This window comes from Diceros bicornis, chromosome 11 (genome assembly GCF_020826845.1).
Source record: "Diceros bicornis minor isolate mBicDic1 chromosome 11, mDicBic1.mat.cur, whole genome shotgun sequence".
Taxonomy (NCBI): Eukaryota; Metazoa; Chordata; class Mammalia; order Perissodactyla; family Rhinocerotidae; genus Diceros; species Diceros bicornis.
In genome coordinates, this window is record NC_080750.1 from 62,967,194 (window position 1) to 62,983,607 (window position 16,414).

The following is a 16,414-nucleotide window of genomic DNA, read 5'->3' on the forward strand; positions in this document are numbered from 1 at the left end:
TAGTTCTACTTATTTTATTGATTTCTGCTCTTATTTTCATTATTTCATTCTTTTCAGTTACTTTGCTCTTTTTTTCTAGCTTCTTAAGTTGGAGCTTAAATTAGCGATTTTAGACCTTTCTTTTTTAATTTATGCATTTTGAAGCTATAAGTTTCCCTCTAAACACTGCTTTAACTATATTCCACAAATTTTGATATGTTGCATTTTCATTATCATTCAGTTCAAAATATTTTCTGATTTCTTTTATGATTTCATTTTTGACTCATGGATTATTTACAAGTATTTTGTTTAATTTAGAAATACCCGAGGTATTCCTAAATACCTTAGTGTTATTAATTTCTAATTTAATTCCTTTGTGGTCAGAAATTATACTCTGTATGGTTTCAATCCTTTTTTTTTTTTTTTTGTGAGGAAGATCAGCCCTGAGCTAACATTCATGCTAATCCTCCTCTTTTTGCTGAGGAAGACCGGCTCTGAGCTAACATCTATTGCCAATCCTCCTCCTTTTTTTTCCCCCAAAGCCCCAGTAGATAGTTGTATGTCATAGTTGCACATCCTTCTAGTTGCTGTATGTGGGATGCGGCCTCAGCATGGCTGGAGAAGCGGCGCATCGGTACGCACCCGGGATCCGAACCCGGGCAGCCAGTAGCGGAGTGCGTGCACTTAACCGCTAAGCCACGGGCCGGCCCTCAATCCTTTTAAATTTATTGAGATTTATTTAATAGCCCAGCATATGGCCTCTCTTGAGAAATATACCATGTGCTCTTGAATACTGTTTATTCTGCAGAAGTTGAGAGTAGCATTCTATAAATATCAGATAGTGTTGTTCAGATTCTCTATGTCTCTCCTTGTTTTGTTGTTGTTGTTGTTGTTTTAGTCCAGTTGTTCTATTAATTGCTGAGAGGACAATTTTAACAATCTCCTACCATGATCATAGAATTGCTTATTTCTTCCTTCATTTCCATCAATTTTTGCTATTAGGCATATATATATATAGTTATATCTTCCTGAAAAATTTTATGATGATGAAATAACCCTCTTTATTTGATGATATTTTGTCTTGAAGTCCTTTTTTAATCTGGAATTAATACAGCTACTTCTGCTTTTTTATGCTTATTGTTTTCATGGCATATTTTTTTCTACCCATTTATTTTCAACCTATCTGTGTCTTTACATTCAAAATGCATCTCCTGCACACAACTTATATTCAGGTCTTGATTTTTTTCCCTGTAACTAATTCTGACCATCTCCACTTTTTAACTGGAGTGTTTAGCTCATCAATATTAAAATAATTATGGATATGGCTGTAGTTTAGTCCAGCATTTATTTTTTGTTTATTCTTTCAGTTTTTAATGCTATTTTTTGTTTCCCACCTTCTTTCAGATTAAATACTTTTTAGAATTGCATTTTAATGTATGTATTAACTGTTTAATTATACCTCTTCACATTTTTAAAAGAGTGATTGCTCTAGGACAATGGTTCTCAACCAGGGGTGATTTGGACAACGGTTCTCAACCAGGGGTGATTTTGCTCCAAGGGAACATTTGTCAATGCTTAGAGACAATTAGGGGAGGGAGAGAAGAATGCTACTGGCATCTAGTGGTGCCAGGGATGCTGCCAAACATCCTACAATGCACAGGACAGCTTTTCACAACTAAGAATTATCTGGCCCAAATGTTAATAGTGCCAAAGTTGAGAAACCCTGTTTTAGGGATTATAATATATATCTTTAACTTAAATATTAGCCCACATTATATAAAATGTAAAAACTTTAAAACTGTACAGGTCTATTTATTCATTCAGCCACCCCACTTAGTCACCTTTAATGCTGTAATTTCCATATGTAATATGTCTACATACACTATAAACACCATAAAGGCAATGCTATAGTTTTTGTTTTAAATAAACATACATATTTTAAAGACATTAAAAAGGAAAAAAATAGCCTGTTATATTTACCATTTCCAATGTTCTTCTATCATTCTGAATAGTCAAGTTTCCCTCTGGTATTATTTCCTTTCAGTCTGAAGAACTTCCTTTAACATTTCTCACAGTGAGGTCTCTTGGCGACAAATTCTTAGTTTCCTTTTATCCGAAAATGTTGTCTCACATTCATTCTTCAAAGATATTTTCCCCAGATATAGTATTCAGGATTGGCAGGTTTTGTTCCTTTCAGCACTTTAAAAGATTTCTCTTCTGGGCGCCATAATTTCTGATGAATAGTTCAAGGTCATTTGAATTGTTGTCTCCATATATGTAATGTGTTGTTTTTATCTGGCAGCTTTCAACATTTTCTCTTTATATTGCTCTTCGACAGTCTGACTATGACGTGCCTAGGCATGGTTTTCTTCATATTGATCCTGTTTGGGGCTTGCTGAGCTTTCTAAATTTACACCATTCATCAAATTTGGAAAGTTTTTGAACATGATTTCTTTAAATATTTTTTCTACCTTATTCTCTCTGTTCTCTCCTTCCAGATCTCCAATTACACATACGCTAGACATTCTGATACTGTTCCACAGGTCCCTGAGGCTTTGTTTATTTTTCTGCAATTTCTCCCCTCCCCCTTCTTTCTACTGAATAATTTCTATTACTCTAATTTCAGGTTCGCTGATTCTTTCCTCTGTCATCTCCTCTCTGCTATTTAGCCCACCCAGTGAATTTTTTATTTCAGATATAATTTTCAAAAACTTCTAAGAGTTCCATTTGATTCTTTTTAATATTTTCTATTTCTCTGTTGCAATTTCCTGTCTTTTCCTTTCTGGAAAATTGGGCAGTTTTAAAAGCTGCTTTAAAGTGCTTGTGTGATAATCTGAACATCTGAGTCACCTCAGGGTTGGTATTTGTCAATTATCTTTTCTCTAGAGAATGGGTCACAATATCCTGGCTCAATTTTGGATTGTATCTTGGACATTGTGAATGTTATGTTGTGGAAATTCTGCGTTCTATTATACTCCTTTGAAGAGCATTAATATTTTTGTTTTTGCAGGCAATTAACTTGGTTAGACTTAAACTGCAAACTCTGTAACACCTGAGGTGCATGGCAGCTCCGATCTTGGTTCCAACTGCTCTCAGTCTGCCCCATGCAAGCGTGGTTCAAGAGTCAGCCAGAGATTTGGGGTTGTACACAGAATCAAGGTGCCCCTTCTCTGGCTCTCTGGTTGCTCTGGGCCCTTCCCCCACCAGAGAGAAAGTGGGCTTTCTACTGGAATGTTAGCTGTTCCACACCATCAATCCCACAACTGTGCTGCCCTCAGGACAAAGCCCTCCAAACAGGAAACTCACTCTGACATACACTTTCTCTAAGTTTTCACCCCCTCCAAAATATGCTGCTTTCTGTTCACTTACCAACACTTGCAAGTAGTAGTTTTTTGTATTTTATTCACAGTTTGTCATTGATATCTGCAGGACGGCTTGTCGGATAGGAGCTACTCAACCATCACCAGAAGCAGAACAGAACCTTATCATCTGTTTTGTATATAATTTATAAAGTGGTAGATTGGAGGAGTACAGACATACCATACATGTGTATTTCAAAGTATCTGAAATAATCTTTCACGATATCTTAGAATAAAAGCATGCTAAAAGTGAGAGGAACTCAAGAGATCATTTTGTTCAATACTTTCATTTTGTAGACATGGAAAAGTCCCAGAGAGTCAAGCAGCCAATAACATATCTGGGATGCAACACAAGATATCCTGACAGCTAGTTTTAGTACTCTGTACTCTCAATAACACATGTCTCTTTTGGACATAATAGAGAAGTGAAGACTGTCTAATATTAATAATTAAAGAGTTTTTCAGATGGTCAAAAAACTCTATTCAAAGAATACTGATTAAGTGATAGAGGTCTACCTGGCAGAGGATTTCTAATGATATATAGAAGGTCTTATTGCCCTTTTGTCCTATCCTACATAAACACATTCCTACATTCATTCACTCAACAAATATTTACTGCTTGCCTATCATGTGCTAGGGGTACAGTAGGGAACAAGAATGACGTGGTTTCTGCCCCTCGTAAAGTTTATAATCCAGCAGCTTATATTCTATTATGAAATTTGCAGGAAAATGACAGAACTTTGAATATACAAATTGCTTAATTAGCTAAACCAAAAAGGAAATGCCTACTAGGAAAAAAGTGTTGAATCTAAGTAAAAATAAATAAATAAAATAACAGAAATGTAGGGAGGATCTCTTAACAACACATGTGAAAAGATGTAGGAATTTTACTTTATTTCATTAGCAATTTAATTCTCAAAAAAGCTAATGCAACTTTAGGCAGCCTTAAAGTATCAGTAATAGTTCCAGTCTACACTAAATGTTATGAGTACCATATTTTAAAAGAATCAATGACAAACTGAAGACCCTGCTGAGAAGAGCAACCAGGACAGTGTGGGGCCCTGAGATCAGTGTTATTAGAAAAGGTTGAAGTAAATACTGATATTTACAGAAAGGAAAACTTAATGGGGACATTTGTTTAGTGCCGTCCAGTCAATTCTGACTCCTAGCAACCCTGCTTACAGCAAAGTGGAACCCTGCCCGGTCTTTCTGCACCATCCTCTGACCTTTTGGCGCTATCTCAGACAATGCTCTGCTGCTATTCATAGGGTTTTCGTGGCCAGTTTTTTGAATGTGCATGGCCAGGTCCCTCTTCCTAGTCTGTCTTAGTCTGGAAGCTCCACTGAAACCTGTCCACCATGGGTGACCCTGCTGGTATTTGAATACTGGTGGCATAGCTTTCAGCATCACAGCAACACGCAGCTGCCACAGTATGACAACTGACAGATGGGTGGTGTGGTTCCCTGACAAGGAAACAAACCCAGACCATGGCACCGAATCTTAACCACTAACCCACCAGGGCTGGCAATGGGGATATAAAATTTCTTAATTTGAAGAAGAGTTCACAGTAGACGAATAAAACAAGCTGAATAACACAAGGTAACATCAGAAACTTTGGGTCTAAGTACAGGGAGACAGAGTCCAGCTCGGAGTATTAGAGTTGTCCCCAAATGGGACATTATTGTATGATTTGTGAATTCTCCTGCACTAGAGATTTCAAGTAGAGGCTGGACAACCACATCGTGGATGTATTTAGCACAGGGAATTTCTCCACAGAATAGGAGATTGACTTGAATGTTGACTTGTAGAATGTACTTAAACTGCTTCACTTATGGCACCTAACTCCAAGTAAATCATGGGCAGGTCATTTGCACAGACATTTTTAGGTAACCAAGTAAACTGTCCAGACATCTCCCTTCCTGATCACATTCTGACTGCCATTTTCCATCTAGGAAATAACTCAGGATTCCTCTGAGGCAGCTGTGAGGTGACAGTTAACTGATACAAGAGAAAAGCATCACACATTTGAGAATGTTTACCACATAGTTTTTAATGCAATAAAGACACTGAATATAAGTGTAAATATAGGTAGTTATCCACGAACTACATAAAAATGTTCTAAACATAACAATGTAAAATTCCCTTTCCTTTCTCACTTTGCTGCTGTAGACACCTTTGTTCTTTAAATTACATGGTACCCTGGTCCCTACTGCTTGATCCCCTCAGGATCCATTTACAGAGGTATGATGGAAGAAGAAAGAAGTAAAATGGTGAATGAGAAAAAACACTGGTTCTAGTAACCTGGTCTTAGTAACCCAAATTATAAAAACACAAAAATCATCCCACAGACACAAATGTGATCTACATTTCTCTAGTGCTGGCTTAGGTACACGGTGGGTTCAACAGACTTTTTTGGGATGGCTCAGAACCTAATTACTACATATAAAGTTGTTTCTATGGAGACACTTTTAAAACACCCAACAATTAACTCAAAACATGTCAGGACTATCTTTATGAAGATCTTAATATTTTATCAATGTCATTTGCAAAATTTAAAGAAGTAACATTTGGAATACAGTAAATCCCTAGAAGAAAAATCACTTGAGCTGCAGCACTGAGAACAAATTATGCAAATCTCTGAATGGCAGAGGCTGCAGCACTAATAGCTAATAGATTACTTCTTTTAGGCATGGATAAGTCAACCGAACCTTATTACTTATCAAAAGGAAGTGATCACTTTCACAAGTAAAGTAAGGTGTTGGGTTATTTCTCATGAGCCAGAGTTCTCTCAAAAGTTACTCACAGCTGAAGAGTAGAATTCAAACTCTTGCTCCGGAAGGAAAGAATGCCAGCCGTCTTCTATCACTTCAAACATGGGCCGGTAAAAGAAAGGGTACATCAGAGTGATGGAGTCCAGGGTGGACAATGCCTAGGGGGTAACAAGGAAATAAAGAAAGGAAAAAAGGAACATATCATAGTTTGAAACACTTTCTAACTGCCAAATTGGTATGAAACAAATATGGCCTAATAATGATGGGCACCCAATATATTTCTCTAACGTATATCACTAGATACAATTATAGCTTATTGAAGCTAATTTCCACGCTTCCAGCATCTAACAAGATACCTGGCACATAACATATACTCAATTAGCATTTGCTGAATGAACAAAGGACAAAAAATATGCACCCCTATTCTAGAAGAAAAGTGAAATAACTCCTTGACACCACTTAATAAAACCTAATACAAAGGTCCAAATATTTCTGGAAATCTGGGAACAAATACATTTTGGTTAGTCACTAAAGCCTTAGCTCAAAATCCAGGTATCAACTATATAAACATAAATAAATTATTTAAAATCAGGGTCTGTTAGTAACTGTGAAAAGGGTGACATAGCTTAGTGGCCAAAGAGTCAGACTGGAGTCACACTGCTGGACTCAAAGTCCAGATCCCAGGGCATTACTCGAGCACTGTGCTTGAGTTAAGTAATGCAACCACTGCATGCCTCAATTTCCTCAGCTGTAAAATGGGGAAAATAACAGTGCCTAATTCATGGGCTGTTGGGAGCATTAAGAAAGATAATGTATGTAACAGGCCTAGAATAGTACCCGGCACATAATAAACTCTGAAATAATTTTAGCTTTTATATGCTCCATATATTATATGCTCTACACATGCTCCATCAATGGTCATTTCCTCCCTGCCTAGAGTGATATGCCATTTGGTCAGGTACCATCATATCTTTGCGATGCAGTGACCCATTCTCAAGCCAGGGCAATAACTGTGGTCCCAAAATGAGCCTATATTCATCTGGAGCCTTGAATTCTGGGTAACAATGCCAGGAAACCCTGACCAGATGAGAGGAACAGACAGACGGCACTTTCGTCCTTCTGACAGGGAGTTATAGACAGCATTTCTATGGCTGAAAAAACGGGCACCAAAATCAATTAGCATAATTCAAACTGCAGTAATTACGGAGACACTCAACATCATGCTAGTACCCCAAAACTCTCAGAATAGTTACCTCCTAAGTCACAGAAGAACCAGGCTCACAAAAGTATGGGCCCATGACTTATTAAAAAACAGATAGACGTGTAGTTTAACAAAAACATCTCCATCTGAAGTTATTCTGCTATCTGTCCATAAATCATGAAGCCTTCCCCCAAAGCTCATAAAACACAAAATATGGAGAAGCACAGCTGTATAATCCATTATCCACTTCCATATTGTCTTTGGCTGCCAGTCACACCAAACAGCAGCAGAAAGACCACATCTAATCTAGGCCAGAGCTGTCATCAATCAATACAACCATTATTTTATTTAATTTATTTTTAAGATATTCTTTGCAATATTTTTAAAATTTTTCTCATCTTTAGTTTTTTTTCACTTTTACTGAACTGACAAAACTGTTTAAGATATTTAAAGTGGTGATTTGATATATGCACACACTGTGAAAGGATTCCCCTCACTGAGTTAATTAACACATCCATCACCTCACATATTTACCTTTGTTGTTGGGGCCAAGAATTTTTTTTCTTTTTTTTGTGAGGAAGATCAGCCCTGAGCTAACATCCATGCTAATCCTCCACATTTTGTTGAGGAAGACCGGCCCTAAGCTAACATCTATTGCCAATCCTCCTCCTTTTTTTTTCCCCTTTTTCTCCCCAAAGCCCCAGTAGATAGTTGTATGTCATAGTTGCACATCCTTCTAGTTGCTCTATGTGGGACGCGGCCTCAGCATGGCCAGACAAGCAGTGCGACAGTGCACGCCCAGGATCCGAACCTGGGCCGCCAGTAGCGGAGCGCAAGCACTTAACCACTAAGCCACAGGGCTGGCCCCCTGTGGCCGAGAATTTTTAAGTTCTACTCTTTTAGCAAATTTCAAGTATACAATACAGTGTTATCAACTATAGTCATCATATTATACATTAGATCCTTAGACCTCATTCATCTTATAACTGAGAGTTTGTAACTTTTACCAGCCTCTCCCTATTTCCCCCACACCCAAGCCCCTGGCAACCATTTTTCTAGTCTCTGTTTCTACGAATTTGATGGGTTTTTTTAGATTCCACACATAAGTGACTCCCTGCAGTATCTGTCTTTCTCTGTTTGGCTTATTTCACTTAACATAACGCCCTCCAGGTTCATCCATGTTATTGCAAATGGCAGGATTGCTTTCTTTTTTAAGGCCGAATAATATTCCATTATTTTCTTTATCCATTTATTCATCGACAGCATGAATAATGCTGCAATGAACACGGGAGTACAGATATTTCTTTGAGATAATGATTTTGTTTCTTTTGAATATATACCCAGAAGTGGGATTGCCGGATGATATGGTAGTTCTATTTTTAATTTCTTGAGGACCCTCCATACTGTTTTCCATAGTGGCTGATACAACCATTATTTTAAATGCAAGTCAGCAACCACTCTGGCAGGCAATAAGCACTCATACTTTGATGTGTTGTGATTAGATTTTATGTCACCAGAGATAGGACTTTTCCTTTAAACACAATAATTCTGAAAGAACTGAAAACATTTTCACTCCAAAAGGCAGTTGAATCTACAAAGAAAAAAGCTTCATCAGACTTCCTGCTACAATTTAGAAAACTGAGCAATTGCCAGTTATTCTTCCAATGGAATTCTATTTGTGGCAGCAGAATATATTTGGATATATGGACTCTTGATTATAAAAAACAGCTCAACTCTGCTATATAAGAAATTCACTTATTACCCCCAAATCATTCAAGATATATAGAGGGAGGGAGGGAAACAGGATGCCAGGAAAAGGCTAGAGGCCAAGTTCACTACAAGTATTTACTATGCTATAAAAATGATCAATATAGCATTCACTTTCTGAGGTCAAATTATGAGAATGGCTCATAATTTATGACTTCTTTTCAGCAGTCAGGGCTTCTATATAATCAGTCAGTTTCTAAAGAGCTTTAGGTAACATATATATAGCTAATTGAACAACTGATTAGCGTCAGATCCTAACACTAAGCGAAGTAAATGCAATCAGAAAGTGGGGTAATATGCTCTGTCCCATTTCTTCACCACTGTGCTTCATTCAGCACAGGCAACTTCACTAACACCCACCAACCAGCTATCTTACAAGTTATAAAAGAAATAAGAAGAAAAACATAGACGGGTCAGTAAAAATCAAAGCCCATAATTGGAAACAAAAAAACAAACATGCTCAACTGAAGTGGGTCAGTAGTATTACCCTGCCCAAACAGCAGGACATATTTCAATTTAACAGCCTATAAACCACAGTGCATTTCTCACTCATGTTAGCAAATTCGGTCAAATCAACATTACTATGTTCCTTGCAAATGACAGATATGTAAGACAAACAGTTGAGCTAATCCCACTTCCTTAAGAAAAATTCAGCAAAGGCAGAAAGAAAAATGTTACATGCTATTTTCTCAGTACCACAACAGTTCCTCTATTTCTCCATCCTTGTTTAAAAACCAAATAAAATCCTACTTACAGATTTTTTAAACCTTTCTGCCCTCTTAATAGTTAAGCCAATAGCATTTACTTTGGACACGAGCCCAGATTAGTTACCCAAAGACAGAGGAAAAAAAAAAATCAGTGTCTCTCTATAATTATGTAGAAAATACTGTAAACATAAAGTTAATTGCTATAATTTAGTGGCAATGATTTAAAACAAGGCAATTTAAAATCTGAGTGTATACCAAAATAGTTGGTTAGAGTGGGGAAGCAAATAGTCTGAGCTCTTCAATTTAAATATTAAATTACCCAAGTAAAATTTCTATTATTTGTAATCTGAACAGATATTCAATATTGTTTATACAAATATAAAACAAACGCACCCTGTCTTAGGCAAACATGACATATGGAAATCCAGATTTACTAAAAACAAACGAAAGGCTACAATCATTGTTACTTGCTCTATAAAAGAAGTAACTTTTAAAAAAAGCCACACCATGTATCTACACACAATGGAATATTATTCAGCCTTAAAAGGGAAGGAAATCCTGTCACATGCTACAACATGGATGAACCTAGAAGAATAAGCAACAATAAAAACTGCTATAAGTGGGCCGGACCCATGGCTTAGCGGTTAAGTGCGTGTGCTCCGCTACTGGCGGCCCGGATTCAGATCCCGGGCGTGCACCGATGCACCGCTTCTCCGGCCATGCTGAGGCCGTGTCCCACATACCGCAACTAGAAGGATGCGTAACTATGACATAGAACTATCTACTGGGGCTTTGGGGGAAAAAAAAGGAGGAGGATTGGCAATAGATGTTAGCTCAGAGCCGGTCTTCCTCAGCAAAAAGAGGAGGATTAGTATGGATGTTAGCTCAGGGCTGATGTTCCTTACAAAAAAAAAAAAAAAAAAGACATTTCAGTATTTAATAAAGCTATTCTTAAAAAAAAAAAAAACTGCTATAAGTCAATAAAATCCTATTACAGAGAGTGACGTCAGCATCATGGCGGTGTGAGCGTTCCCGTGAACTCTTCCCCCACAAAATACAACAAAAGTAACAGCCACAGACCAACAACGGAATCCCAGACAGTCAAAAGCTGGAGCGGAGGGATCCACACTGCCGCACATCTGAGAGCGGAACGTGCTGGGCCCCCGGAGGAAGTGGGGAGAGGTAAGGAGAACTCCGCTCCCTCCCCATCAGATCAGCCATCCGGTCCGCGCGGCTCCCAGAGAGGGGGGAGGGGCGGCCCTTGGCGGGAAACTGTAGCTCTTCGGGCTCTCTCAGCCAGTGGGAAACTCCCGCACAGAGGGCTCAGAGGAGCCACAGGGCTACCATCAACATCTGAGCAACCCAGAGAGCGGATAAAGAGGGGCAAACGAGAAGCCTCCCACGTCAGGGACCCAGAGGGCAAAAGAGAGAGCTCCCCCCTCCCCGCAACCGGGAGTCTGCAGCTCGACCAGATCTAGCGGTCCGAGGCAGACCTGAATAAACTGGACTGGACCCGTGGATCGCAGTGGGGAAAAGAAACAAAACAAAACAAAACAAAACTGCGGATCGCAGCAGAAAAACTGGGGCAGAGCGCAGGGGGCTTAGACTACACAGCCCTTTACCACCACACAGTGGCGGCAGGTGGAAATTGCAACCAGAGACTTCCAGGATGAGGAAAATCAAAACCAACACAGGAACCACAATGCAAAAATATATGAAATCACCAGACCAGAAACAAAATGACAAGCACCCAGAAATCAACCCCGAAGACACAGAAATCCATAAACTAAATGACAGAGATTTCAAAATAGCTATCATAAAAACACTCAACGAAATACGAGACAACACAGACAAACAATTCAATGAGATTAGGAGTTTCTTCACAAAAGAGATTGAAATCATAAAGAAAAACCTATCAGGGCTGATGGAGATGAAGAACACAATGGAGGAGATAAAGGAGAATCTGGAATCTTTAAAGAACAGAGCTGACAATATGGAGGAAAGAATTAGTACTTTAGAGGATAGGAATACAGATATACTCCAGATGGAAGAAGAGAGAGAACTAAGACTAAAAAGAAATGAAGAAAGACTCCGAGAAATATCGGACTCTATTAGAAAATGTAACATAAGAATTATAGGTATTCCTGAGGGAGAGGAGAGGGAAAGAGGAACAGAGAGCCTATTCAAGGAAATAATAGCTGAAAATTTCCCAAATCTGGGGAAGGAGCAGGAAATACCAGTAAGCGAAGCCAACAGGACTCCTATATATATTAACAGACAAAGGCCTTCACCACGACACCTAGTGGTAAGGCTAGCCAGGGTCAACGACAAAGAAACAATATTAAGGGCAGCTAGACAAAAACAAAAAATAACGTACAAAGGAACTCCCATCAGGCTCTCAGCGGATTTCTCAACAGAAACTTTTCAGGCTAGAAGAGACTGGAATGATATATTCAAAATACTAAAAGACAAAGACTTTCAGCCAAGAATACTCTATCCAGCAAAAATATCCTTCAAATATGATGGAGAAATAGTAACTCTCCCAGATAAACAAAAGCTAAGGGAGTTCATGGCCACGAGACCACCACTACAAGAAATACTCAAGAAGGCCCTCAGGCCTGAAAACAAGAAGAGAAAGGGAACACAAAGCTTGGAGTAAGGAGAAAAGTAGGTAGACAAAATCAGAGAAATAGTAGATCTTTACCGGAATAGGTTAGCAACCACTTAAATACTAAACTCAAAGATCAAAGGAAGAAAGTCACCAAAAATAAATTTAACCTCATCACTGTAAACACACAGCCACAACACAAGATAGAATAAGGTATAACAAGAGCAACTTAGAAGGGGAAGAGGAAAGTGACTGAATTGACTTAGTATAAGGAAATAGGAGGCTATCAGATAATGGACTATCTCATACAGAAGATTTTTCGCCCAAACCTCAAGGTAACCACTAAACAAATAATCAAATTAAAACCACATATGATAAACAAAGAGAAAACTAGAAGAATCATAAGACAGAACAACCAAACTGAATTGGCAGTCCAAAACAAATGGGACAAGAAACAAAGGAAATGCAAAAGAACCAGAAAATAAGTGACAAAACAGCAACATTCAACCCTCATATTTCAATAATTACCCTAAATGTAAATGGATTGAACTCTCCAATCAAAAGATACAGAGTGGCAGGATGGATTAAAAAGCAAGACCCAACAATATGCTGCCTTCAGGAAACACATCTTAGCACTAAAGACAAGCACAGGCTCAGAGTGAAAGGATGGAAGACAATACTCCTAGCTAATGGCAAACAAAAGAAAGCAGGTGTTGCCATACTCATATCAGACAAAGTAGACTTCAAGATAAAACAGGTTAAGAAAGACAAAGAAGGGAAATATATAATGATAAAAGGGACACTCCATCAAGAAGACATATCACTTATAAATATATATGCACCCAACATAGGAGCACCAATGTACATAAAGCAACTATTAACAAACCTAAAAGGAGAAATCAACAACAACACAATAATAGTAGGGGATCTTAACACCCCACTTACAGCAATGGATAGATCATCCAGACAAAAAGTTAATAAAGAAATATTAGACTTAAATGAAAAACTGGACGAGATGGACCTAGTAGACATATACAGAGCACTCCACCCAAAAACAGCTGACTACACATTCTTCTCAAGCGCGCATGGAACATTCTCTAGGATAGACCATATGTTGGGAAACAAAGCAAGCCTCAATAAATTTAAGAAGATTGAAATCATAACAAGCATCTTTTCAGACCATAAGGTTATGAAACTGGAAATGAACCAGGAAACAAAAAACTGGGAAAGTGACAAAAATGTGGAGATTAAACAACATGCTACTGAACAACCAATGGATCATTGATGAAATTAAAGGAGAAATCAAAAACTATCTGGAAACAAACAAAAATGATAACATGCCATATCAAACCATATGGGACGCAGCAAAAGCGGTACTGAGAGGGAAACTCATAGCGATACAAGCCCACCTTAACAAACAAGAAAAAGCCCTAATAGGCAACCTTAAAGTACACCTAACAGAACTAGAAAAAGAAGAACAAACAAAGCCCAAAGCCAGCAGAAGGAGAGAAATAATAAAAATCAGAGCAGAAATAAATGATATTGAGACCAAAAAAACAGTAGAAAGGATTAATGAAACAAAGAGTTGGTTCTTCGAGAAGATAAACAAAATAGACAAACCCTTAGCCAGGCTAACTAAGAAAAAAAGAGAAAAGGCTCAAGTAAATAAAATTAGAAATGAAAGAGGAGAAATTACAACGGATACCATGGAAATACAGAGGATTATAAGAGAATACTATGAGAAATTATATGCCAACAAATTGGACAATCTAGAAGAAATGGATAAATTCTTAGACTTATACAACCTCCCAAAATTGAACCAAGAAGAAATGGAGAATCTGAATAGACCAATCACAAGTAAAGAGATTGAAATAGTAATCAAAAACCTCCCAAAAAATAAAAGTCCAGGACCAGATGGCTTCTCCAGTGAATTTTACCAAACATTCAAAGAAGATTTAATACCCATCCTCCTCAAACTATTCCAAAAAATAGAGGAAGATGGAACACTTCCTGAATCATTCTATGAGGCCAACATCACCCTGATACCAAAACCAGACAAAGACAATACAAAGAAAGAAAATTACAGGCCAATATCGCTGATGAACATTGATGCAAAAATCCTCAACAAAATATTGGCAAACCGAATACAACAATATATTAAAAAGATCATACACCATGATCAAGTGGGATTTATACCAGAGACGCAGGGATGGTTCAACATCCGCAAATCAATCAACGTGATACATCACATCAACAAAACAAAGAATAAAAACCACATGATCGTCTCAATAGACGCAGAGAAGGCATTTGACAAGATACAACATCCATTTATGATAAAAACTCTCAATAAAATGGGAATAGAAGGAAAGTACCTCAACATAATAAAGGCCATATATGACAAACCCACAGCTAACATCATACTCAACGGGGAAAGACTGAAAGCCATTCCTCTGAGAACAAGAACGAGGCAGGGCTGCCCACTCTCACCACTCCTGTTCAACATAGTACTGGAGGTTTTGGCCAGAGCAATTAGGCAAGAAAAAGGAATAAAAGGAATCCAAATAGGTAACGAAGAAGTGAAACTCTCACTATTTGTAGATGACATGATTGTATATATAGAAAACCCTAAAGAATCTGTTGGAAAACTGTTAGAAACAATCAACAACTACAGCAAAGTTGCAGGGTACAAAATCAATCTACAAAAATCAGTTGCATTTCTATATGCTAATAATGAACTAACAGAAAGAGAGCTCAAAAAGATAATACCATTTACAATTGCATCAAAAAGAATAAAATACCTAGGAATAAATCTTACCAAGGAGGTGAAGGACCTATACAATGAGAACTACGAGACATTATTGAGGGAAATCTACGATGACATAAAGAAATGGAAAGATATCCCATGCACGTGGATTGGAAGAATAAACATAGTTAAAATGTCTATATTACCTAAAGCAATCTACAGATTCAATGCAATCCCAATCAGAATCCCAATGACATTCTTCACAGAAATAGAAAAAAGAATACTAAAATTTATATGGGGCAACAAAAGACCCCGAATAGCTAAAGAAATCCTAAAGAAAAAGAACAAAGCAGGAGGCATCACAATTCCTGACTTCAAAACATACTACAAAGCAATAGTAATCAAAACAGCATGGTACTGGTACAAAAACAGACACACAGATCAATGGAACAGAATTGAAAGCCCAGAAATAAAACCACACATATACGGACAGCTAATTTTCGACAAAGGTGCTAAGGACATGCAATGGAGAAAGGAAAGTCTCTTCAATAAATGGTGTTGGGAAAACTGGACATCCACATGCAAAAGAATGAAAGTGGACCATGTGCTATCGCCATTCACAAAAATTAACTCAAAATGGATCAAAGACCTGAAGGTGAGACCTGAAACTATAAAACTCATAGAAGAAAATATAGGCAACACACTATTTGACATTGGGTTTAAAGGAATCTTTTCGGATGACATGCCTACCCAGACTAGGGAAACTAAAGAAAAAATAAACAAGTGGGACTTTATCAGACTAAAGAGCTTTTATAAGACAAATGAAATCAGAATCAAGATGAACAAACAACCAACCAGCTGGGAGAGAATATTTGCAAAACATACATCTGACAAGGGGTTGATCTCCATAATATATAAAGAACTCACACAATTGAACAACAAAAAAACAAACAACCCGATCAAAAAATGGGCAGAGGAAATGAACAGACACTTCTCCAAGGAAGATATACAGATGGCCAATAGGCACATGAAAAGATGCTCAACATCACTAATCATCAGGGAAATGCAAATCAAAACAACACTAAGATACCACCTCACGCCCGTTAGAATGGCTATAATCACCAAGACAAAAAACAACAAATGTTGGAGAGGATGTGGAGAAACAGGAACCCTCATACACAGCTGCTGGGAATGCAAATTGGTGCAGCCTCTATGGAAAACGGTATGGAGATTCCTCAAAGAATTAAAAATAGAGATGCCCTATGATCCAGCCATCCCA

At 37.9% G+C, this 16,414-nt stretch overlaps 1 protein-coding gene across 1 annotated transcript in view; it reads right to left on the bottom strand.

Moving 5' to 3' along the window:
• The window catches only part of MTMR9 (myotubularin related protein 9), a 60,635-nt gene that overhangs the window by 30,874 nt on the left and 13,347 nt on the right, over positions 1–16,414 (bottom strand). The window contains exon 3 of the mRNA XM_058550405.1: positions 6,142–6,267. Coding sequence (XP_058406388.1) covers positions 6,142–6,267 — 126 coding nt within the window. The remainder of the gene's footprint in view (positions 1–6,141; positions 6,268–16,414) is intronic.